General features: G+C 44.3%; 2 protein-coding genes across 2 annotated transcripts in view; both read left to right on the top strand.

Annotated features, from left to right (window-relative positions):
- Window positions 1-9,967, top strand: part of LOC123428791 (ubiquitin carboxyl-terminal hydrolase 9-like) — a 32,605-nt gene extending 22,638 nt beyond the window's left edge. The window contains exons 9-13 of the mRNA XM_045112936.1: window positions 867-1,124; window positions 1,220-1,365; window positions 8,398-8,946; window positions 9,042-9,318; window positions 9,440-9,967. Coding sequence (XP_044968871.1) covers window positions 867-1,124; window positions 1,220-1,365; window positions 8,398-8,946; window positions 9,042-9,318; window positions 9,440-9,619 — 1,410 coding nt within the window. The 3' untranslated portion in view covers window positions 9,620-9,967. The remainder of the gene's footprint in view (window positions 1-866; window positions 1,125-1,219; window positions 1,366-8,397; window positions 8,947-9,041; window positions 9,319-9,439) is intronic.
- A 1,299-nt stretch (window positions 9,968-11,266) lies between these two features.
- On the top strand, window positions 11,267-14,043 carry LOC123428809 (protein FAR1-RELATED SEQUENCE 5-like). The gene is made up of 2 exons (XM_045112950.1): window positions 11,267-13,179; window positions 13,262-14,043. The coding sequence occupies exons 1-2, from the start codon at window positions 12,210-12,212 to the stop codon at window positions 13,318-13,320; spliced, it is 1,029 nt and encodes a 342-aa protein (XP_044968885.1). The 5' UTR covers window positions 11,267-12,209; the 3' UTR covers window positions 13,321-14,043.
- Window positions 14,044-26,832: the final 12,789 nt, after the last annotated feature.

The raw sequence follows: 26,832 nt of genomic DNA on the forward strand, positions 1-26,832 counted from the left end.
ACATGGCTTTATACCCAGCGCGGCGACAGACGCGCGAGACGGACGCGCGACTGAACGACGAGGGCATTGTCGGAACTTAACAGTAGCTTCAGCTGCTCCTAGCCGTTAGATGCGAGATCCTCCGCTGTGGTTGCATCCGACACACCGCAACAGTACACGTCGCCTCTACCTTCAGTTCAGCAGCCTGACACATTGACTTCCACCATCAAGCATAATTTGTTTTGTCTAATTCACATGGTGTCCAAATCAGATGTGTTAGTGATCTGTGTGCTGATTTATTGAATAGGATAATTTATATCTCATAAAACAAAAAAGAGAAAAACCCATTGTTGAACATGGCAAAGTTGCTGCTCTGGTTCAACAACATGGTGGCCATGGTTTGGTTGGTGGCATTTAGATGAGGCTGGTGGGTCACTGGCAGCTGGGCTCACAATGAAGAGGTGTTAAGTGTATGGGAGCGATGTTTTTGTCTCCAGGTGTTGGTTGAAATGTTCTAAGGAGAGGAGGGAAGATGTGCGCTACATCAGCCAGTAAAATTTTCTGTAGATCTCACTTGACCAGTCTGTCGAATGTAGAGGACCTAAATGCCTAGTTAGCAAGTCTAGGGATCTACTCGAACCATCCATGTAAATTTAGGGGCACACACTGATATTAATAACTCTGTAAATGTTGTAAGTACTTGTGTTCTCTAGAAATAGAGAACAGAAATAAAGCTAACTATAAATATGTAATTAGCGCTCTTTGTTTGAATTATATAGCAGTTATCTTACCATTTTTCTTGCTTCATATGCGGGGACTGTCTGCCAACAAGATTTATTTTTTTATGTTCTCTGCCATAACTATAATTTCTTTGTTTAATGTTTCAGGGGCAATACAAGTCCACCTTAGTCTGTCCAGAATGCAACAAAATCTCTGTTACCTTTGACCCATTCATGTATTTATCCCTACCATTACCCTCAACTGTTACTCGAATGATGACTGTGACTGTATTTAGTGGTACTGGGGATTCTCTTCCCATGCCTTTCACTGTTACAGTACCGAAAAATGGAGTTTGCAGAGATCTTTGCAAAGCCCTGAGTGATGCGTGCTGCTTAAAAGAGTCCGAGACATTGTTACTTGCAGAGGTAAAATACTTGTCTGGTTTTACTTGCCTAGTCATTCATGAAACTCGAGTGTAGGTCTTTTCAGCAAATAACTAACTAAAGGTGACGTTTGTCAGGTATATGATTATAGGATTTACCGTTATTTCAGTCCATTGGAGCTACTTCATATTATAAAAGATGGCGATCAGCTTGTTGCTTATAAGCTTCCTGTTGGCCATGAAAAACTTTTGAGGATTGAGATCCTACATCGGAATGTGGATAGGTGAGAGTCATGCGAATGTTATATTTTCATATCTTGGGCGCAGTTTTTGGTTTATGTGCTGTGCTGCCCCAAATGCTGGAATGTAGCTACTTCAGTGAATTTTACTAAATTCTAGTAAGTTCTTTTCTTACCCCTAAAAAATATGCTTGCAAGTTCCAACTAACAAAAAATATAGAAACACGAGAGGCATCACAATGCCAAACAGAACCCTTTTATCATTTTACTGATATTTGTTACTCCCTCCATCCCAAAATAAGTGTAGCTAATTTAGTATCGAGTTGTAACTTTCTACTGAATCAGCGACACTTATTTTGGGTCGGAGGGAGTATAAGACACTTGAGTGCTAAGTGGCCCTACTCTGCATCCATTGCATAGATGTGTTCATTACAATGATCGCACCATTTTCAAAACAACAACAAAGCGTTCTTTCCCAAGCAAGACAACAAAAACCCAAAAAGGAAGAGAGAAAGTACAAGTAAACAGATTGAAGGGAAACAAATTAAGGTTCTGGTACATGTATCATTGATTTCCATACAGTTCTGTCAAGCGCCAAATCCCTGGGCACATTCCAATCCTTCAAGCCTCTTTTTACCATATTAGCCGACCCCTACCCCTCGTATTTTTGCTACCTTTTAGACTACCGTTATTCATTCACTAGTGCTTCTGCTGCCCTCTGATGAATATGTCCAAACCACCTTAGCCGGTGTTGGACAAGCTTCTGTTCAATCGGTGTCATCCTTACCTTATTACGTATTCCATGTTAGCTTTTGAACGTGCGTATGCAGCTGTACAGGCGTGCCTACGTGATTCTTGCTTCGGCCGGCTACTTGACGGAACTTGCGTAACTAGCGACACGAATAAAACTGATCGATGGATTTGATGGCTAAAGGCCCGTGTCGTGCCTTTGCTTTGTATTGCTTTTCGTTTTTCTGGTGTTACAATCAACACCCTTAGGGTGTCTTTTATACACGTCCACAAGGGACTATGAAAATAGACTAGGACTAGGAATCCTAATACTACTAGGACTCGGTTTGGCTTTCTTTCCTAATCCTAAAGAAACAACATGATTAACTTCTACATTCACCTCCTTAATCTTGTTGCTTGACTTCACTTCTTGCACTCCGACTTTCCTCCTCATCTCGATGAACTTCTGTCGACCGAGGGACTTGGTGAAAATATCGGCAAGTTGGTCTTTTGTGTTCACATGTTGAACCTCGATCAACCCTTCTTCAATGCACTCCCGGATATGGTGGAACCGGGTATCTATGTGCTTGCTCCTTTCGTGATGAACCGGATTTTTGCACAACGTGATTGCAGCTTGGTTATCGATCTTCACTGACACCTTCTGCACCTCCCGCTTTGCAAGAATAGCTAGGAGCCTTCTCAGCCACACTGCTTGACAAGCCGCCGTGCTTGTCGCTATGTATTTTGCCTCGCATGAAGACAGTGCCACCACCTTTTGCTTCTGAGAATTCCAGCTAATCGGATTCGGGCCAAGGTAGAAAACCATGCCCGTTGTGCTCTTTCGGTCATCAACATCACCTGCCATGTCACTATCTGAATATCCACGAAGGATCAATCCTTCCTTTCCCTTTCTGTACGTGCAACCAATATTAATGGTGCCTTTCACATAGCGCAAGATTTGATTGACCGCGCTCATGTGCTCGGTTGTCGGATTCTCCATGAAACGACTCGATCCCGACTGAATAAGCCAAGTCAGGTCGGGTATGCACCAAATATCTTAGGCTACCCACAACGCTTCGATACATTGTGGTGTCCACCGGCGGATATGAGCTACGCTTGCTCAACTTGTGACGTTGGTTCATTGGAACTTGTGTCGCGTAGCAATCTGACATGCCACACTTGTCCAATAACTTGACCGCGTAAGCCGATTGACATAGGGAAATCTCCCCGGAGCTTTGCTTCACTTCGATGCCCAAGTAATAGCTGAGTAATCCCAGATCTTCATTTGCGCCTTGAAATGTTCAATTTCTTGTATGCTATCTCCGGTGATAATCAGATCGTCGACATAAACTCCAACTAGCAGGTTTGAGCCTTTGGAGTTCTTTGTATAGACTGCGTGCTCGAGGGGACATCTCTTGAACCCGAGCGAGACCAGACTTCGGTCTAACTTTGAGTTCCAAGCTCTTGGCGCTTGCTTCAACCCGTAAAGTGCCTTCTTGAGCTTGTAAACTTTCCCTTCTTCGCCTTTCTTCTCGTAGTCGAGGGGTTGTTCCACGTACACTTCTTCTTTGAGATCGTTGTTGAGGAAAGCGGATTTAACATCCATATGATGAACCTTCCAATCCTCTTGTGCTGCCAAAGCTAGGAGCACTCTCACCGTCTCGATTCGAGCAACCGGTGCAAACACCTCATCATAGTCAACTCCTTAACGTTGAACGTAGCCCTTTGCAACGAGTCTTGCCTTGTACTTCAGAATGGCACCCTCCGTGTCCTTTCACTTGTAAACCCACTTCAAACCTATCGTCTTTTGGTTTGGAGGTCGGGTTACCAAAGTCCACGTGCCATTGCTCTCAATTGCCTTCATCTCCTCATCCATGGCGTGCGTCCAGCTAGGACTTTTGCTCGCCTCTACGAAGTTCGCCGGCTCCTCAACTCCGAACAGACATAGTCCGGGGTACTCGAGCGTAACTGGCTTTGTGTACTTGTAGATTTTCTTGAGGGTCTTGTAGCGACGAGGCCTTGAGGAATCCGTTGTGGCTTGCGAAGGAGGCGACACAAATTGTGTTGGTGTTGATGCACTTGAGGAAGACGGCTGAGACCCTGGTGTGTCATCGACATCCGTGTCGTCGGCGTAGTCGTCATGACCGTGACCATCATCTTGATTGTCGTCGTCACTATGCGCCTCGTTGTCGATGTTGTCGTCGAGATCTCCGCCTGTGTCGTGCGCGGCGTTGTCGTTATCTCTTTGCGACCTATGCACGTCGTTGTCGGTGTCGGCACCATGATGATCACTACCATTGTGGTCACCTTGGTTGGGCGTCTTGCCAACCACCTGGACATCCTCCCCTGCATCATCATCGGTTGGAAATTCAACTGCAAATATGTTACTGTTTGGAGCATCGTCTGCTGCGGCGCTCCAATTCCACGCTTGGTTTTCTTCAAACACGACGTCGCGTGAAATCTGTAGACGCTTGGTTTGTGGATCGTACAAACGGTATGCCTTGGTGCCAGAACTGCTCTCGTATCCGATGAACACCATCTTGGTGCTACGATCGGCAAGCTTTGAGAGGTGCGGCTGCGCCGTCTTCACATGTGCCACGCACCCGAATGTCCATAGATGAGACACATTCGGCTTACGTCCGTAAATTGCTTCATACGGAGTCTTGCCGATCACCGCCTTCGTTGGAGCCCGGTTGAGAAGATAGACCGCCGTCGAGACAGCTTCTCCACAAAAAGTCCCCGGCAGGTTCTTGCTCTTGAGTAAACTCCTTGCCATGTCAACGATGGTTCGATTGCGCCTTTCAACGACCCCATTCTGCTGTGGCGTGTAAGGTGCCGTGAGGAACCTCTTTATGCCAATCTTCTCGGTTGAATTCGTTCGACGTAAACTCTCTGCCGCGATCTGTCCGTAGAGCGCGAACCTTCAACTTGTGTTCCATCTCTGTTGCAGCCTTCAGCTTCTTGAATGCTTCAAACGCCTCATCTTTAGACCGTAGGAGAATGACCCACATATATCTCGAGTAGTCGTCTACCACAAGCAAGAAATACTTCTTTCCAGCGTGAGTTGCCGGGGTGATAGGGCCACATAGATCACCATGGAGCAGCTCGAGTGCATCACTTGCACGATAGGTAGACTGAGCAGGGAATGGCCTGCGGTGCTGTTTTCCAACCAAGCACCCGTCACATACTCGATCAACATGGTCGATAACTGGCATCCTGGATACCATCTCCATCTTTGACATCTTCTTCAAGGCGTAGAAGTTAACGTGTCCAAATCTAGCATGCCATAACCACGAATCATCATCACTCTTGGCGAGCCAACACTCCGGTTGAGATTGATCAAGGTTGAGGATATAGAGCCTGTTCCGTGTGCGACTAACACGAGTTAGCACGTTTCGGAGGTTGTCGAAGATCGTCATCACTCCGTTCTCGATATCCACCTTGCATCCATTCTCGTCAAGCTTCCCGATAGAGATGATGTTGTTGCGAAGCCGTGGGATGTAGTACACTCCGGTGAGTATGCGATGTTCGCCTGTGAGACCCTCAAAGAGGACAGATCCTTGCCCGCAAATCTCCACAGCTGAACCATCACTGAACTTGACCGAGCCTTCAACATCGTATTCCAGCTCGAGGAATTTCTCCTTGCACCCTGTCATGTGGTTACTGGCACCCGTGTCAAGATACCACGACACGTTCTGATCACCGGATAACTTTGGTGTCACTTTTTCCTCATGAAGTAGCACCTTCCGGCTTGGTTTCACAACCACCGTTTCAGCGAGATCACAAACTTCGGCCATCAGAAGACCTGGACCTTCGTCTTCCTGCTTTGCCAAATTTGCCTTGATCTCCCGCTTGTTAGGCTTTGGACAATCCTTCGCAAAGTGACCCATCTTATTGCAGTTATAGCACTTGACCTCGGACAAGTCCAAGTTCCGTGGTTTCTGCTCTTTAGATTGGCCCGCCTTACCATGACCTTGTGGTTTGCCTTTTCCTTTGCCTTTTCCGGTTTGTCCATCGCCCTTCGTGTTGCTTGAGCCTTCGCCACCGTCACGCCTTCCTTTGCTACTTGGGGCCTCCCAATCTGCGCGCGAGTACATGAGTTGGTCACTACCTCCTCCTTTGCCTTTTCGACAGCCACGAGCATTCTCTTCCCACGTCCGCAAGCGTCTGATCGCCTCCGTTATGGTCATGTCGTCGATGTCGTAAAGCTGCTTGAGCGTGCCGATGATGTACGTGAATTTGTCAGTCACTGAACTGAAAAATTTCTCCACAATCTCGGTCTCCTCGAGCTTTGCACCAAGCGCGAGGATCTCTCCCACCAAAGTAGTAAGACGCATGGCATAGTCGTTCACCGATTCAGTTTCCTCCATCTGCAACTTGTGAAATTGGCGCTTCAGCACTTGTGCCCGTGCCTTGGTGACGCGATCTTCTCCGATCCTCATCTCCTTGAGTGCGTTCCACGCCTCTCTTGCCGTCTCGAACTCCGCCAATGTCATCAGCACGGAATCCGGCACAGACTGGGCTATGGCGGCCATGGCACCTTCGTCGCGCTCCTCGTCGACGTCGTCGTCCGTGATGGCCTCTCACACTCGAAGAGATCGGAGAATAATCTTCATCTTCACCGCCCACACGCCGTAGTTGGCGTTGGTGAGCATCGGGTACTGGATGGGGATGTTGCGATGCGCCTGGACGTTGGCGCCGCTCGTTCCTCCACCACTGGTTGCTGACTTGACGCCCTTCTTCACCTTGTCGCCGTTCTTGTTCGCCTTGGCACCGCCGCTGCCGGACTTGACCGACTCAGCGTCGCTGTCTGTTATCGTAGATCGTAGATCGTCGAGGCTCTAGATACCAATTGTTAGCTTTTGAACGTGCGTATGCAGCTGTACAGGCGTGCCTACGTGATTCTTGCTTCGGCCGGCTACTTGACGGAACTTGCGTAACTAGCGACACGATTAAAACTGATCGATGGATTTGATGGCTAAAGGCCCGTGTCGTGCCTTTGCTTTGTATTGCTTTTCATTTTTCCGGTGTTACAATCAACACCCCTAGGGTGTCTTTTATACACGTCCACAAGGGACTATGAAAATAGACTAGGACTAGGAATCCTAATACTACTAGGACTCGGTTTGGCTTTCTTTCCTAATCCTAAAGAAACAACATGATTAACTTCTACATTCCATCATTCCTAATTCGGTCCTTTGTTACATGGCCACACATCCACCTTAGCATGCACATTGTTGTGTACGTTTGTCTCTTAGTAGGCCAACACTCTTGCTCCATATAGCATCGCAGGTCTGATCGCTGTCCTATAGAACTTACCTTTGAGCTTTTGTGTGACCTTGCCATGGATGGTGTCAGATGCTTGCTGCCACTGCATCCAACCTGCTTTGATTCTATTGCAAACATCCTCGTCGATACCACCGTTGCTTTGTAGCATTGATCCTATTGAGATATGGATTGGGTCCAATGATGTGGAGGTGGTGGCAGCCACTCGGATCTAGCTCTGCAGTAGAGACCACGAGATTGGGATGGGACATATTCTACATTTTGTTGTCAGAGAATGCCCTTATGATTTACGATCTGCCTGCCCTTATGATTTACGATTTACCACAATAAATGTTTTTTAATGGTTCATGCTTTTATGCTACACCACTTTACTTGATAGATATTTCCTTCTGTAGTAGTACAATTTATGCATTATTTTTAGGGGACTGCTACGCGTCCACTGATCGACATATGGTATATGTCAGTCACCTTGATGGCCGTTGGATCGATTTCTTGTCACGCCCCGTTTATCCTCTCCGCCACTCATTAATTCCTGCAACAATGACTTTGTTGCAGAAACATATACTTTATCGTGTTGCGGAAGCACCTGTGAAATATTTTTTGAAACAGAGTTTGTTATACAATATTTTGCAACTGAGTGTTTGCTGTAGATTTTTTTCTGCAACAGTAGAATTTTTTTTGCAACAAAAGTCATGTTGCAGATTTTTTTTTGCAGTCTTCACTTTTTTGCAACACATGTGTTGTTGCGGAAATAAGTTTAGCAGTAGCGCCTCGTGTGAATGTAGCGCCTCGTCTGTTCGAGAAGGAAAAATGTGTGAGCACACAGGACACGTGTCGTGCGCATGAGGAGGCGGACGCGGACGGGAATTGTGTGATCCGCCGGATGATTAGCATCGTTTCCCTTAATTTTATTTGCAGATAGCACAGAAAACTGAGATCACCTGTACCTCATTTTATGTCTCATCTTCTTTGATGCTGTATTTTTTTATAATTCTGTTAGTATGGATGCGGAATTACTTTGCAAATTAGGCTTATGTTGGTATGTGCTTGTTAACCACCCAGATATACTCCAGAGCCCCAATTTAATCCTCGGAAGCTCATTGGGAGCCCACTTGTGACTTGTATTCCCAATGACTCAACTAGAAAAGCTGACATCTATGCAGCTGTCTCTGCGGTTCTGGCTCCATTTGTACGAGCAAAAGTGCATGCTCCAGGTGAGTCTCTGTTGAATGGCTGCGGGCCAAGTCTGGATGGTATTGTACTAAGGGATAACGGTGCTTCATGTGAGAAGGGTCTTTCTACATCGGATGTGGATGAAGCAACGAGTGATGCTGAGTTTTTGCCATTTAAGCTTTACTTGAGTGATGATAAAGGTCATATAAGAAATCCTGTAGAAGAAGATTCTGATCATGTTTTTGGTTTGCCCATGAGGTTATTGATGGGTTGGTCTGATAAAGAACATGAAGTATACAACCTTAAATATATGGATGATCTTCCTGATGTTTTCAAGCCAGGATTCTTGTCAAAGAAAACACGGCAAGAAGCAGTCAACTTATTTTCATGCTTGGATGCTTTTCTGAAGGACGAACCTCTAGGCCCTGATGACATGTGGTCAGTATCTGTTTCTTTTGACTGATAGTCCAGCTATTGGTACCAACTTTCTTCAGTCTGATGGTTTCCACTGGTGCCTTGCCTATTTGCAACAGGTACTGTCCTTGCTGCAAGGAGCACAGACAGGCTAGTAAGAAACTCGACTTGTGGAGGTTGCCTGAGATATTGGTGGTCCACTTAAAGAGGTTTTCATACAGCCGTTATATGAAAAATAAGCTTGATACCTTTGTGAACTTTCCAATCCATGATCTCGATATGAGCAAATACGCAAAGCACACATCAGGAGGCGACCAGCCGCACATCTATGAACTCTATGCGGTGATAAATCATTATGGTGGTTTGGGAGGTGGTCACTATTCTGCCTATGCGAAGGTGCTTGGGCTTGGCCCATCTTTTGTGCTATATTCTTATCCATCAATGTCTTGCATACTGTTTGTAGAAGTTCACCTGTGGGTTGCCTGAAATTCATTTGCTGTCCATTTTACACTTGCAGTTAATAGAAGAAGATAGCTGGTATCATTTTGATGATAGTCATGTCTCCTCTGTCAATGAAGAGGAAACAAGGACATCTGCTGCTTATCTGCTGTTCTATCGACGTGTTGATGGCAATTCCTGTGCAATGTCTGAAGTTGTTCCAGATGACACCCATATGGTTGATTCACTTGAGGCATAAATTTAAGTTCTAACATCAGTATCATGTGGTTTTGTGCATGGTGCTCGTTTTACGAGTATTGTTTGACTGCAATTTTGCCGGTTTTGGGGCACTATTGGTGTATGCTCGTTGAACAATTGAAGATTAGGGTTTCCGGTATCTCCAATCTTGTTGTTTTAAAAGTAGGATTCATCTTGGCAAGTAAATCCTGACCTGTAGCTGGCTACAGGTAGTATGTCGAAGTTCCTTCCGAGGATGCCTTTTGGGCTCGCTATTGGTGTGGATGAGGTTGGTAAATTGCTATTGTATCCAACTCACTGGAAACTATTGAAACTGATATGATGTACTAGTACAAAGTTGGGTAACTTATTTTGGGGCGGAGGGAATATGTATTTTTCATCTTTTAAAGAGTATAGTAACTTCCCAACAAGGAGCGTGAAAAGAGGTTTTGTCTTTGGACCTTTTCTCTCCACCCCTAGAGATCTTAGCATAGTCTCATTTAAGGCACCAATGATGCTGCTAAATTTGTCTTCTGGAGTGCTCAATTGTACTTGAGGTGTTTGGTTTCAGAAGTGTAACGTAAACACAATGAGTTTACATCAGTAGCCATCCGATGCGTCGAGCCTCCACCGTCCCACCTGAGCAGCAGCGTAATCGTTAATGTAATGGCGATTGTTACAAATCTGTCGTCTGATTTGTACCAGTTGTAAGCCCCCGCCATTTGATGTGTTAGCTCCCATCGTCCCATCTAAGTAGCAGCGCATTGACGCCCTTCGTAGCATTTGGCTTGCTGCATTGAAATGTTGCGAAAACAAAACAAAACAAACCAATCTGACACCGCCTCACCTGAATCTCCGTGGATCATGGGTGGCGACGCGACCGGTGACCCGCGGCGACTTTGCCCTCCCCACCCACCCTCCAGCCTGCCATCCTCTGTCGCCGTTACACCCCCACCCTCGCTCCACCTGTAGATCTTGCTTGATGCAGGCGAATTGCAGTACCAGAGCCACCGGCGACTGCCCTCCTCACCCATTGTTTGGACCATCATGACGCAACACATCTACAAAGACATGGCTGCTTCAACTTTTGCTCGAAGCTCAGATGGATCCAGCTATAGAAATCCAGCCATGTTCTTCCCAGAAAATCCGACCTACGGTTCCTCTGCAAATTGGATGAGTTCCTGTGTAAAAAAACACCCTGTGTTGCAATGTCACTATGCTAAAAAAACCTACTGTCAAAATATGAAGCAATGCTTGTGATTCCCTGGTTTTTTGAGTTGAGCATGGTAGTCTTTGCTCAGAAAAGAAATTAGCATGGTTGCTGCGCAAAAAATGTTGTATCCTTGTCCAACAATGTTCATAAAAATGTGTGTTTAAAACTGGTAAAGCCATGGTAAAAAACTGGTAATGCTGTAAACTGCTGTGAACTGGTAATGTGTATCCTTATCCTACAATGTCCAGAAAATGTTGGTGTGAACTGTTGTGAAAAAATGTTGTATCCTTGTCCTACAATTTTTTTTTTGAAAAAATGACTTTTGTAAAAACTGGTAATGCCATGCTTCAAACTGTTTATGTCATGTAACAAAAAATAATTAGTGCTACGGAGCATTTGCAAGTTGTTAAAAAACTACTGATGTGTGTATGTACTTTTGATGTTTTTTTGTAGGATGCTCATGATGGAACAACAACTCAACATAGCTATGCGAGCATGACTTTGTAGCAAATACAAGAACGAATTCACATGCTGGACTCAACTCAACCGCTGCAATGTATGACTGTGATGATGAGGAAGAAGATATTTCATCGCAGCCACTTTTACCATTTGTTGGCATGCAATTTGGCAATGTTGATGATGCTAGAACATTCTACAATGAATATGCTTTCAAGGCTGGATTTGGAATACACATAGGCGCTTGTTGAAACAACCAAAAGAAAGGTCATACGACACTTATCAAGAGGGTTTTTGAGTGTGTCCACACAGGGAAGCCAGGAAGCAAAGCTGACAATAACACTGCTTCAGAGGGTCTATCAATTGGTGCAGCCTCGTCTAGCAAAGATAGTTGCTTCAAAATGAATGTTACAAACAAGCGTCAAAAGAATAGGTTGCTGCGACATGATTGCAAAGCTAAGATGATAGTTGGAATCACGGGAAACAAGTGGCTTGTATCACACTTTGTTGCGAAGCACACACACCCCTTAATGCCACAACCAGAGCTTGTACGGTACTACCGCTCACATGCAACATTCCGAAAGAAGGTATGGATCTCATAATGGCCATGCATAATGTAAACTTCTCAACTTCATCGTGCATGGGGATGCTCTCAAGGGTGCGCGGCGGAGACCGCATGATACTACCATATGTGAAGAGGGATGTTCCAAATGTCTGGTCAAAGCTACGCCAAAACCTAAGCCTTCAAGACATGGATTTGACAGTTGAGTATTTTAAGAGGCGGGTAGCTGAGAACCCTTAGTTCTACTATGTAAAAATTATTGATAAGGATACAAACTCTGTTACAGGGCTCTCTTGGGTGGATGGTAGGACAAGGGCATTGTACTCTAAGTACAAAGACTGTATTTTCTTTGATACACCATTTTGTACAAATAGATACAACATGCCATTTGCTCCGATTGTCACAATGAACAAACATTTGCAAACGGTGTTGCTCGGTTGTGCCTTGCTACCAAATGAACAGATTGAAACTTTCAAGTGGGTCTTCGAGAACATTCTGCTTGCAATGAACAATGAACACCCATTAAACATTATGACAGACCATGACAAGGCCATGGAAACTGCCATATCTCAAGTCTTCCCCAACACGATGCACATATGCTGCAAATGGCATGTCCATAGAAAAGCTCATGAGAAGCTTGGCAGGATAATGAGCAGGGATGAGGTTTTTGAGCAGGCTTTCTACACGTGCATCAACGATTCTGACACCGTTGATGAATTGGAGGAGAACTGGCAGCATATGATACATTGCTTCGAATTAGTTGAGAATAGACATCTTTGCAACATGTGGCGCACCCTTCACACGTGGGTCCGAGCGTTCTTTCGGAAGTGCTTCTTCCTATTTACAAGCACTACTGGGAGGTCAAAGGGGCTAAACTCCTACTTCAAGACACTTCTGAACCCTCAAGATTCAGTGTGGAGGTTTGTGCAACAATATGAGATGCTACAGGAGACTATGCTAGACCGTGAGGACAATCAAGCTTTCGTTGGTGCAGCAACCACAACCCCGCTTTACTCTAGATACAACATTGAACGTCAGTCAGTTGGTTTCTACACTCAAAGCGTGTTTTCCAAGTTTCAAGCAGAAGGTGCTGCATCCACAGGCTTTGTGCTAAACCAAGTTCCTTCTCTTGTCATTAGAGGTGTGAAATTTGAGCTCTTTTCAAATTACTATGAAGAACCCAAGATATTTACAGTAAATGTTGAGATGGAACAAGAGATATTTGAGTGCAGGTGCAATTGTTTCGAAATGAATGGCATCGTATGTGCGCATATCATTAGAGTCATGGTCCACCTAAATGTCCAAGCTATACCACAACGCTACTTGCTAGAACGTTGGTCGGAACAAGCAGGTACACCGACCGGCAATAGTGCTCATCTACTGTATTTTGCGCTCCCTTCCAACAATACACTCAAGTACAACTCATTATGCAGGAAGTTCACATGGATGGCTTCACAAGCTTGTAGCAATGATGCTGCCTACAAAATACTAAATGATGCAGCTCATACGGCATCAGCAGCAAAAACATCAGCAGCAGACCCAACAACAAAACACGACACAAGGTGAGCAACAACCAGCAACAATGCATGAGCAGGAGGTGCCACATCAACCAAGGAAACAACAACCAAAACAACCAAGGCAACAACAGCCAAACCCGCCAATCCAACAACCAGAAGCACCCAAACCACCGGTTGCACAAGATACCGGGGAGGGTGTCATGCTTCAAAACACAACACTGTCCCGAAGAAAGGTCGACCGTCGGAAAAATCAAGAAGGAGAATGACTTTGCTTGAGCAAAGAGAGGATGCCGCGAAGAATAAGGCAAAAATAGAGGAGAAGAAGAAAGAAACAAAACCGAGAGGAAAACCTGGACCAAAGAAGAAAAAAGACATATGCTCTTACTACAAAGAAGATGGTCACAGCGCCCAAGTGTGCGAGCAGTTAAAACTTGCGATGGCTGTCCAGAAATGCAACTATTGCACTAAGGATGGTAATGTAGTGAATACATGTCCCTACCTGAGGGCTGCAATGTCAAATGGAGGGGTTGCTGTGTCACTGTAAATTTCTCCATGCTAGATTTTGGTCACATGAGAAAGTCTCCTTAATAATGTAAAGAGCTTATTTTTGAGCAGCAAAAACATGGTTACATTTGTGTGCTGGACGAAAGTGAAGCTGTCTATTTAGTATAAATTTACAGTTGTTACATTTGTGCTTATTTCTTCAAAATATATGATTTTCAATGTCACTTTAAAATTTCTCCATATTCGCTTAGGCTTTGAGAAGAAAAAAAGACATGAAGAGCATATTTGCTTGCGTCATACAAAATTCAATGGATGGCTGCTGTGTCAGTGTAAATTTCTCCATGCTAGTTTTTGGTCACATGAGAAAGTCTCCTTAAAAATGTAAAGAGCTTATTTTTGCAGCAGCAAAAACATGGTTACATTTGTGTGCTGGAAAAAGTCTATTTAGTATAAATTTACAGTTGTTACATTTGTGCTTATTTCTTCAAAATATATGATTTTCAGTGTCTACATGTGTCTGTTGGAAAAAACTGGTGATGTTTGATTCTGTTTGAAAGCTTCCTTACAATTATGCTCCATTTTTGAGACAAAAAGCCAACTATAAAATGGATACATGGTAAAAACTATCCTATGTCTTCTGAGCATAAAATTAAAAAAATTACTTGATAAAAACATCTATGCATCACCTTGCATTTTTAGGATATAAACAACTTGCGGTGATAAGCAAAAAGAAACTAAAAATGTAGGATGTCTCCCGAGAGCATTTCAAAGAAAAAAAAATGCAAATATGGGGGCCGTGTATATAGACCCTCAGGAGAACGTGACACTAAATTTCAAACAATGACAACTATATAAAATGGTACACACAATTATCGTATATTCATCGTAGGGAAAAATGAGTTGTTGCATTCATCCAAACAAAGAAAGAGAAAAAGGGACCAACAAAGATACATGTGAGGGGACTGATAATAATTTCATTCGAACACACTGTACTAACATCCAAACAAAAGTACCTACACAATTTCATTGAACAAAATAAACACCGTCGAAGCGTGAAAGTACCTCCAACACGGAGTTGCAACATTCCCAAACACTTACAGAAAAAAGAAAGGTTACATCTTGGTTACATCAAAATGTAAAGCACAAAATCCATCACAAAAGTTCGCACGATTTAGCCGCCACCAGGAAAACTAGTTCGACCTCCACCATTTGTCTTTATTCAAACTTCCAACAACTTCCTCAGCTACTCTGCAGGGTCCAAATTGTTGCTCGGATGCTTCAAAAGATTTGCTGCAATTCATTTCCGAAGGTTGGGGATGTAAGTCTGACAACAAAAATAACAAGAACACAAAAGAGGTTTAATGTATAGAAAAGGGCCATAGAAAAAAATGTACGCAACTATTACAAACAGGTAAAACAAGTGTGTGTTACATCGTCAAAAATTGAACAAATGGACCAAACCACAACAGAATAAAGGACTAACAAAAACTTGTTTCATTAGGTGAACTGAACAATGTCACGCACACCATTTTTAGGCACAATCATAAAACTATAATAGGCAAGTAATCATCACAAGTTAAGCAAATATTACGTACCCTATTTTCATCAAAAATCTGAAATCATATCAAAAGCAACTAATTGACACTACTTAGGCAACTAACTAAAGCATGAAGGGGCATAGAAAAACAAGTAAATATGTTGCTTTCATTTGTGCAACATAAATAAATTTTGGTACCTCATCGAAACGCGTCATGACAACACCATTGTAGTTTTCCAAGTATAGAATTGCATTGAAGCCACAATTATAACTTAAAGCATTAAAAAACAAAACATAAGTATTTTCAAATAAGATTCATGCCCAACTGTTGGAGCATATATCTCCATATGTGGTTTTGGTACTTGATGACAATTCCTATGGACTAATGGTTGCCTTAAGTTACATTTATAGGATTTGTCCATAGGCACTTCTTGAAGTCCATCTGTTGGGTTCAAGGAGTTTATATGATGACCAAGATGGTATTCAAGGTATTATCCAAAGAATGGTCATAGAGACACATGGTTGATCAAGATCTCAGACAAAGAGTAAATCAAGATGATCAACACACAAAGCGTACAAGATGTACCGAGAGGGATCAAGTGATCCCATGGTATGGTAAGCATTGTCCATTACGTGTTTGTGTACTAACCCATGGTCTTCGTGAGAGTTCTATGTGGGGGTTAGGTGTGTTTACATGGGCTTGCGTCAAAGGGAAGATCTCATACAACCCATGGAGTATGACGTCAAGTTGTGATCATCATCAATGGTTGATCAAGATCTCAGACAAAGAGTAAACCAAGATGATCAACACACAAAGCGTACAAGATGTACCGAGAGGGATCAAGTGATCCCATGGTATGGTAAGCATTGTCCATTACGTGTTTGTGTACTAACCCATGGTCTTCGTGAGAGTTCTATGTGGGGGTTAGGTGTGTTTCCATGGGTTTGCGTCAAAGGGAAGATCTCATACAACCCATGGAGTATGATGTCAAGTTGTGATCGTCATCAAGATTGCGATGTGCAAGTTCAAGTGGATCAGCACGAAGATAGCATGCTTGAAGCTTGCCGTCCATTGTGGTGGCAATGGACTTGTGAAGATATGCTGAAGAGTGGCTCACCCATAGTGAGTATGGGGGAGCAATCAACTAGTCTTCATCAAGCCAACACAATCAAGAAAGGTGGTCCATCTTGAGGAAGCCAAGATCATCATCATCTAGCTCAAGAGGACGAGGTGCAGGGTATAGGTTTGCCCTTGATAGGTTTTCTGGTTAGGATAGATTGCTGTTCTATCAAGGGGGGGGGGGGCTCTCAAGTGAGTAGCTTGATCGTATCGTTCGTTGAGAGCTCAAACCGTTTGGATCCTTGCATCATACTTCTTGGTTCTTGTTTGGTGTTTCTCTTTGTGAGTTTTAGAGCTTATGGTCATCTTCGTGACAAGCTCGAGTTCATCGAAAACGGTTTTTGATGTTGGAGTTTTTGCCGGTTCTTCATTCATAGAGATCTCACATCTCTATATCTTTGGCATATTCATAACCGCATGGTCTTCATTCATAGGCGACATCCACGTCCTTTTCACCAACATTATCAATGCACCCATCCTTGTTACACACAAGGAAAACATTGATTTACAAAATATTAGACAAAAGGCTGTTAAATTTAAGCACAAGTAGTTGGCACCACAACGTGGAGACTAACTCTAGAAAAAACATCTATATATCGACATACCAGCAGGCCAAACCCAGTTTCTTTGTTGGCAGTTAAAAATAGTTTAAGCACAAGTATAATCAGTTGCATCACACCAGGAGGCTAATCCAGGCCCTGAACCACTCACACCATTCCTAAATGGAAGGAAAAACTTATGTATCTAAGCAGCAGCATCCTCTCGTAGAAGGAAGTGCAACAACACCACCGGCATGCTTTCATTCTCATAGTGTCAAATACTTGATGGTTTGTATAAAACTAATACAAAAGTAAGTTTACGACATATATAAGTAGTTCCAACTTTTGATAAAATACCACACCAGGTGTCTAAACCGGCAACAGCTAAACTAGTCGGCAACTTTTTATCAATTTGAAAACTATCAATCAATCCCTTATCTACATCAAATAAACCTTATTGAGCCTCTTGTTACAAATCCTACAACCAAATAGAAGGTAATCTGGTTATTTTCACAAGCCCTTCGGAACTCTCTTTCGCAACTTTTGGGATTGAACAAGCCAACATCCACTGCCAATTGAGTCTGAGAAACGAGAACGAAATGGATATTCATTACCACTAACTGTGTTTATTGTGTGCAAAAACAAGTGAAAAATATATAAGAAAAGCAATATGTGGGAAACACTAACGCCCATGAATACATAGAATGCAAACTTCTTTGGCTTCTTCCTGTTGTACATTTGCTCCAGGTTGAATGTTTTTAGATAGATTGTCATTATCTCGGAGTCAATCTCGGCTCGTGGCTTTCAGGAAGCATGGAAGTTCTCAAGTGATGTGTGAAAACCCTCTATATCAATGAAATCAGGACTGCAAAAAATAAAAAAAATGAAATATGTTGTAATGAAAATATTTTACTACTTTTGACAACCCAACGATGACACCATATGTTGCGATGAAAATGAAAAAAATACAAGGGATAAAGGAGTCGGTTTGCCGAGTTTTGTTTTTGGTATCTTGTACCTGCTCAAAAGATATTGCTAGTACAATGCATCATCTTTTGGCTCAATCTTAATCTTCTTCATCTTTTGAGCACCAACATGGGGCTAGGCCGTTCTCTTCTTTACTACCTTCTTCACATGGCTGCTTTGCGGGCTGCTGTCATTAACAATCTTCACAAGGCGATCATGCAACTTTGCAGCAGTCTGGCCTTGTTGCACGGGCACAAGGACTAAAACAATATGAAGAGAGAAAAAACATAAGTAACTCCGAATCAGCTACATGATACATGGTAGTCAAATAAAGCTTCAAGCAGAATATATGGCCCAAAAAAAGGGACAAACCTGGAGATACAAGTGGATCTGCAAATGCAATTGGAGATGATTGTCTCGGTATATCAGTGGGCCTTGGAAGCTTTGGTTCAGTGTCAAAGCAAGGACCGTCTCCATCGTTTTGCGCTAGAAGCTTTGGGCTGTTGCCCTACATTGCACGCTTTGGAGTGTTGTCATATGTAGGTCCTGCTGAAACATGGGTGGGAGTCTCCATACCCTTATTTGCTTCCTTACACTTCCTTGCCGTGTCAGCATCCATATTGAGCCATTCGAAATCTTTAGTTCCCTCTTTAAACAGGCTCATTGTTGGACCATCATCAAATTCCAGGGCAAGTCCTTGCAATGCATCCACCATGCCCTATGACAGAATAACACTCTCACCCTCATTATCAACATATCGATCTTGCAAATCTCCCAGCACAACTTCAACACCTACCGGCTTCTCACGTTCTCCAATATCAGGTCTTTGCTGCACATCTTCCATCCCTTGAAAACCGCAACTCTGCATTTTCTCCAAACCAATGTCCCGCTGTGCTTCGTTGTGGTTGGTGTTGGTACAACCTGCAACTTCCCTGTCAACATCCACTTCTTGTGCTGTAGGAATCTTGTGAGCTTCAGGGCTAGTGTGGATGGGAGCCCTGGTGTGATCTACATCTGCTGCATTGCCGACTGGAGCATGAAATGTAACATCTTCGGGCATACGATCATAGCTTCTTGTTGAAGTGGCATTAGCCTCGACCAAAATAGATGCCACGCGCTTGCAGAACATTGCTTCCAGAACCTGGCCAAATGATTTCAAAACCTTCTTAACTTCTGTTGCATGCAACTTCTTGTGCTTATCGTATATTTGTATCATGTGGCTTGGGATCTGCTTCAAGGAAAAAACAAATGAAGATAGAGGAAACTATTTTAGTTTGCGCTCAACAATGAAAAGCAGGCACACACAACAAAAAGAATAAAAAAAATAAAGCATCACAACAACTATTTGCTGAAAAATAAAATGATGAGAAGCTCATGAAAAAAGTGCTTACCTCCAATTCTTCACTTGAAGGCAGTGGATGTAGCCACTCATCTAGAGAGCCACAGACATCACCGCCAACCTCACATCCATCCATGGGTGGGTTGCTTGGTATATCGGGGATGTGTGCATCTATCCCAACAAATTTGTTGTTCTGATGTCGAGTTTCATTGAAGCCCTCTAGCCATAAGTTCGGCGTCTCCGCCAAACGACGAAGCTGTGAAAACCAGTGCATAAAGCGTTAAAACCGCAACCAACTAAAAAAAGAACAAACAATATGAAAGAATAGGAGAATGAGCTCTTACATCCCGTTTTCCAAAATCAATCTTATCAAGGCTTAGCTTATTCTTATCAATTTCTTCTTTCAACTTAAAGTCGTCATTGCAAACGAAGCAAGAACTTGGGAGAGAGTAATCAATTCTATGCTCGAAAGCCAGCAAACGAGGCACCTCGACAAAGTCCATGTAAATAATCTAAAAAAACATAAAAAAATATTGTGAGACAACCTGTCATAGATGGATACTGTAGTACAAAGAAATGAAACAAAATAAAGACAAGCAAAAATCTCAAGGGCCATACCGCAAACATTGGTAGACATCCATCGATCTAGAAGGCAGCTTTCCCTTCATTCCTCTTCTTTTGATACTTCTTGACCTCATTCAACGCAATAGCCAAGAAACGCTCATCCCAAGCAAACTCATTGATACTGTCCATGTCAACCAAGCTCGCAAGATACTCTAGAGGAACCATGTTGCCAGTACCAGGAGAAAGCACAAGAGCAATACACAACAACACCCATGCCCTCTTTACAGTAACAACATCAAGAGCGTTTGCACCTTCAAGCACTTCGATAGTGCGCCTTGTTGGGGCCCTCGACCCAACTCGATAGGGTTCACGCAACACATGTGGCTCGTTCCTCCTCAACAACTCGACTGTCCTTGACCTAGAAGGTACATTGAATTTTTTTCGCACCATGTCTTTTGTAAACAATATGGACTTCTGTGTGTGACTGCAGCAAGTAGAGTAAACACATGAGGTTATAAGAAACAAAACCTATTGCAACAAAAATGTAGGAAAAAAGATGATATTCAAGAGGGATATGTTTGAAAAATGCATACCTAAACAATGGCTTCTCTGGATCAATTTTCATGACTACCCAATCCAGAAGACCAGCGAGTATAGAAAAAGAGTTGATATTCAAGAGGGAACCAAAACTGCATACGCGTATACCATCCTTGTTTTTTTGGGCTGATGATCCGCAATCTGGCACAAGCGGGTGGCTGAGAAACACGTTGAAAATGACCGATAAACAACAGGGCATTCGTGGTCGTCCATTCTGCAAAAACAGAAGGAATAACACACAACTAAGTTATAAAAAGAGAGAAACTGAAAAAAACATAATAAGAGTTAGTATTTAGTAGCCAATACATATTTCAACTTTCAGGGCAAGTCCACATTTATGAGCCTCTATTTTCTCAGTTCTAAGCTTGTATTAATTGATATACCTTTCCATCTAAAGGTTCTGCTATCAGATCGTGTAAACAGAATGTAAAAAAAAAGATCCTGTAAACACTTGTAGATTGACTTTCTACTTGTTTGAAATTAAAAAAGATTTTCTTCTGGTCATGCATGCATGGTTTCGAACCCATCTTCCTCTCTTTTGAACATCTATACATATTCAACACTCGTGCATGATATAGGCTAACATATATGTTGCATATAAGTTTTAAAGTGTCGTGGTTAAGATTTCTAGGTCCTCCCTCCGTTCAATAGTTTAATATGTGTTCTCACAATATATGAACCCGAGTACCGCATGGTCTATGTAACTGGAGGCCGCATGTCCATTTTGTCTCCAAAGGTATGTCCCTCTGAAACTCCTACTTTATATGGTATAAATCTAGTTATGAGGCTAAGGAGTTATGCCTAGCTGGAAACATTTTCGATCCTATGCTGTAACAGCGAGAGTAGCATTTTTTCGAGATGATGCGGCGCACAAATCTTTCAGTTATGTGGATGCTCTATTGTTAATTACCCTATTTAGGTGAATGTGGGGTGTAATAATCACAAACTCATAATATGCAATACCTAAGATGTTCTTTATGGGCTGAAGTGCTGTGAGACAGGGGACGAAGGAAACAGAGGGAAGCAGAGGTCCAGGAAAAATAGATGAGCTGATCTTTTTGTCACTGATGCGTGCTGGCAACAATATCTGACGAGAAAACGTCTCGCTCGAGGAAGTTTAAATTGTATCCTGTGAAAATGACTACATCTCTTTAGAGATTGCACATATCTTGTTGTCCCAAGCTGGTGTCCATGCCTGCAATTCTTGGGAGCATAAAAAAATTATGACAACTCTCCGGGTTTGTGTGCAATGGCTGATGATATTTCAAGATGAAATGTATGAAGTCACTTTTAGAGTATATATAATATAGCCATATACCCCTTCGTATTTATCCCATTTTATAAGGGGTTCTATGCATATAGTCCACACCTGTACATGTATATATATCGGCCTATGGCCTCATGGGAATACAAGTTGCATATTCCTAACATGGTATTAGAGCCTAGGTTTTTTTAGCACGCACAACTCGTGCTTGATCCTCTTGTGCTTCCTCCTGCGCTTCCATCCCGATTGGATCGCTCCACTCTCGAAGCCCCCGGTCTCGATCTCGAGCACAACCGATCTCCCGTCACGATCCACTCACCGGTCGCCGCTCCGATCTCGCAATTGGATCGCTCTGCTCTCGATCTCGAGCACAACCGGACCCCCTCTGTCTCGCAACCGATCCAGCTCGCCACGCCACCGGATCCCGCCGCCGTCTCGCTGTCTCCTCGCCCCCGACTGCCGGACCCCTCGTCTCGCCGGATTCTCGCCCCCGACCGCCGGATTCCGCCGCGTCTCGCCGGATCCTCGCACCAATCTGCCGGATCCCATTGTTGCTTGATCCCATGGCCGCCTCTGCTGTTGCGTGATCCCGTCGCCCGCTCTGTTGTTGCGTGATCCCGTGTCCCTCTGTGTTGCCGGCTGGTCAACTGCTGGTGCCTTTGTTTGCTGCCTATCCCCCCCAAATAAGAAAAAAATGTCTGCTGCATCGGGCTATGTTGCTGTTCCTCGTTGTCCGGTGATTTTTGATGGCACTAACTACACCGAGTTCATTGGCTTCATGCGCATTCACATGCGTGGCATCCGTCTATGGGGTGTTCTTTCTGGTGAGGTCCGTTGTGTGCCACGTACGGTTCCTCATGTGCCCCCACTCCGCCGACGCCACCGGTTCTCCCTGCGAATGCTAATCAAGCTACAAAGGATGCAACTAAGCTTGCTGATGAGGCCGCTGTTCGTACTTATGATTAGCAGGTTTTGATTTATGAGGAGGCTCTTCAGGCGTATCATGATGCTCTGTCTGTTTACAGCTAGTGGCTTGATGATGATGCTCATGTTGCAACTGTTGTCACTGCTAGTGTTCTTCCCCAGTTTGCCTCTGAGTTTCTGGGTCCTCCTACTGTCTTTGAGATGTGGACCTATCTTCATCAGCGTTATGAGCCCTCTGGTGATGCCTTATACCTCTCTGTGGTCCGTCAGGATCATGCTCTTCAGCAGGGTGACTCCACTGTTGATGATTTCTATGCACAAAGTTATGCTATCTGGCGTCAGCTTGATTCTCTCCGTAGTGCTGGTTGTCATACTTGCCCCTGTTGCCAGGCTGTAGAGGCCAATTTGGAGTTTCATCATGTCTACTAGTTTTTGTCTCGGCTCCGTAAGGAGTTTGAGCCTCGGCGTGCTCAATTGTTTTCTCGTGGTCGTATTTCTCTCATGGAGGTACTTTCTGAGATTCGTGTCGAGGAGACTCGCTTGCGTGGTGCTCTTTAACTAGAGATTTCCTCTGTGCTCGCTGCTCGAGCCCCTGCTACGCCACATGCTGCACCGACTTTGTCTCGCTTGAGTGCTTCGCCGCTCTTGCCCACTCCTCCTGGCAGCTCGGGCCGCCCCCGTCCACATTGCGTCTACCGCAACCTGGATGGTCATGTTGAGTCTCAGTGCTTCCGGAAAAAGAAACACCTGCGTCAGGTGCGATCATCATCTTCAGGGACTTCGTCTACTACCTCGACATCTTCACCCACCGCTCTGACTGAGCAGGATATTTTGAGACTTAAGCGTCTTCTCGCTGCTTCAGGTTCTTCCTCGACACGTACTGCTGGTTCTATGATTGATGCTTCTCGCACCGAGCAACCACCTTCTACACAGTCAGGTACATCCCCATGGGTTCTGGACTCTGGAGCTTCTTTTCATATGTCTTCTCATTCTTCCACTCTGTCCTCTCTTCGATCGCTTGTTTCTCCCGTTCATGTCCTCACTGCTGATGGTAGTCCTCTTTCTGTCGTTAGTAGAGGCAATCTTACCACTCCTTATTCTGCCTCTGATGTTGCTCATGTTCCCCGACTTACCATGAATCTGTTTTCTGCTCGTCAACTTACTGATTCTGGTTGTCGCGTCATCCTTAACGTTGACTCTTGTTCTGTCCAGGACCGTCACATGCATACTATGGTTGGGGCCGGCCCTCGCCGCCGTGATTCTCGGGGTCTTTGGGAGTTAGACTGGCTTGATGTTCCTTCCGCTGCCACCACTATCACCAGTTCCTCCGCTTCGGTCGCCTCTGCTACCGGTTCCTTCCAGCAGTGGCATCATCGACTTGGTCATCTTTGTGGTTCTTGTTTGTCATCTTTAGTTTGTCGAGGTCTTCTGGGGTATGTCTCTTTACAATTTCAGGGTTGTCGTCTTGGCAAGCAGATTCAGTTACCATATTCACATAGTGAGTCAGTGTCTAAGCGTCCTTTTGATTTAGTCCATTCTGATGTATGGGGTCCGGCTCCCTTCGCTTCGAAAGGGAGTCATAAATACTATATTATTTTCATAGATGATTTCTCTCGTTACACATGGCTTTATTTCATGACTTTTTGTAGTGAGGTGTTGTCTATTTAAAAGCGTTTTGCTGCCAAGGTTCACACTCAGTTCTCTTCGCCCATTCATGTGTTTCGTGCTGACTCCGCTCGCGAGTATATTTCTAAGATGTTGCTTGGTCTTCTTGGTGAGCAAGGGACTCTTTCTCAGTTCTCTTGTCCTGGTGCCCGCGCTCAGAATGGCGTGGTTAAGCTCATCTTCTTGAGACGGCTTGTGCATTGATGATTGCTGCCTCTCTCCTGTCTCATTTTTGGGCTGAGGCTGTCTCCACCTCCACCTATCTCATCAATCTACAACCTTCCGCTGCTCTACAGGGTGGTGTTCCTTTCTAGCGTATTTTTTATCATTCTCTTGATTATTCGATGCTTCACTTGTTTGGTTGTGTTTGCTATGTTCTTCTTGCCCCTCGCGAACGCACCAAACTGACCGCTCAGTATGTTGAGTGTGTCTTCTTAGGCTATAGTGATGAGCATAATGGCTATTGTTGCTGGGATCCTATCGGTCGTCGGATGCGTATCTCTCGGGATGTGGCTTTTGATGAGTCTCGTCCCATCTACCCATGCCCATCTTCCTCGACCTTCTCAGTGGAGGATATCTCTTTCCTCACCTTTCCTGATACACATCTCACCCCGTCGAGCCTTTGACTATTCGTTCTACTACCTCTGCTTCTCCACCTCATGCCGTTTTGCCACCACCATCTCCCACGGTTTCCTCCCCTAGCATGTCACCGGATTCTGCACCTTCATCTCTGGTGACTTCTTTGTCTTCACCTCCCGATTCTACCTTGGCGATCCTTCCTTGCATTGTTCCATCTTTTCCTTAGTGTTACACTCGTCGTTCACATCATGTGAATGCTTCTGCGGATGTGTTGTCATCCTCATCTCAGCCTCCCTAAGCCTTGTGTTCTCACCCTCATCCGCGTGTTGATCGCCTTGGATTTTCCACCGCTGGTGCTACTGTTCTTGAGCCGACTTCCTATCGTCAAACTGTTGTTCATCCTGAATGGTAGTTTGCAATGGCAGAGGAGATTGCCGCTCTTGAATGCACTGGTACATGGGATCTTGCTTCCCTTCCCCCCGGTGTCCGTCCCATCACTTGTAAGTGGGTCTACAAGGTTAAGACTCGCTCTGATGGTTCTCTTGAGCGTTATAAAGCTCGTCTTGTGGCTCGTGGCTTTCAGCAGGAGCATGGTCATGATTACCATGAGACTTTTGCTCCTGTGGCGCATATGACCACTATTCGTACACTTCTTGTCATGGCCTCTGCACGCCACTGGTCTGTATCTTAGCTTGATGTTAAGAATGCCTTTCTTAATGGTGAGTTGTGTGAGGAGGTGTACATGCAGCCACCACCTGGGTATTCTGTTCCTGATGGCATGGTATGTTGTCTTTGTCGCTCTCTCTATGGCCTTAAGCAAGCCCCCCGCGCCTTGTTTGAGCGATTTGCCTCTGTGGTAACCGTTGCTAGTTTTTCAGCCAGTGCTCATGATCGAGCATTATTTGTCCACCTTTCTCCTCGTGGTCGGACTCTTCTTCTTCTCTATGTTGATGACATGATCATCACTTGTGATGACCCCGAGTATATTGACTTTGTAAAGGCCCATCTTAGTGAGCAGTTTCTTATGTCTGATCTTGGACCTCTTCGTTACTTTCTTGGGTTGAAGTCTCATCTACCTATGATGGCTTTTTTATATCCTAGGAAAAGTATATCCAGGATCTTCTTGATCGTGCTTCTCTTACTGACGAGCGCATTGTTGAGACTCCCATGGAGCTCAATGTTCACCTTCATGATACTGATGGTGACCCCTGCCCGACTCGACGCGTTATCGTCATCTTGTTGGCAGTCTTGTCTATCTAGCTATCACTCGTCCGGATATCTCTTATCCTGTTCATATGCTGAGTCAGTTTGTCTCCGCTCCCACCTCGGTTCACTATAGTCACCTCCTTCATGTTCTCCCATATCTTCGGGGCACGATCTCTCACCGTCTATTCTTTCCTCGCTCCAGTTCTTTACAGCTTCAGGCCTATTCGGATGCTACGTGGTCTAGTGATCTTTCCGATCGCCGTTCACTTTTTGCTTACTGTGTTTTTCTTGGTGGTTCTCTCATTGCGTGGAAGACGAAGAAACAGACCGCAGTTTCACATTCGAGTGCAGAGGCTGAGTTGCGAGCGATGGCTCTTTTGACGGCAAAGGTGACTTGGTTACGGTGGTTACTTCAGGATTTTGGTGTTTCTGTCACTACACCTACTATGCTCTTATCTGACAGTACAAGTGCTATCAGCATTGCAAGCGATCCTGTGAAGCATGAGCTCACCAATCACATTGGTGTTGATGCTTTTTATGTGCGTGCTGGTGTGCAGGATCAGGTTATTGCTCTTCAGTATGTACCTTCCGAGTTACAGTTGGCGGATTTCCTGACGAAGGCCTAGACTAGAGCGCAACATGGCTTCTATCTCTCCAAACTCAGTGTTGTTCATCCACCATTA

Source organism: Hordeum vulgare, chromosome 1H (genome assembly GCF_904849725.1).
Source record: "Hordeum vulgare subsp. vulgare chromosome 1H, MorexV3_pseudomolecules_assembly, whole genome shotgun sequence".
In the NCBI taxonomy this organism is placed as follows: domain Eukaryota; kingdom Viridiplantae; phylum Streptophyta; class Magnoliopsida; order Poales; family Poaceae; genus Hordeum; species Hordeum vulgare.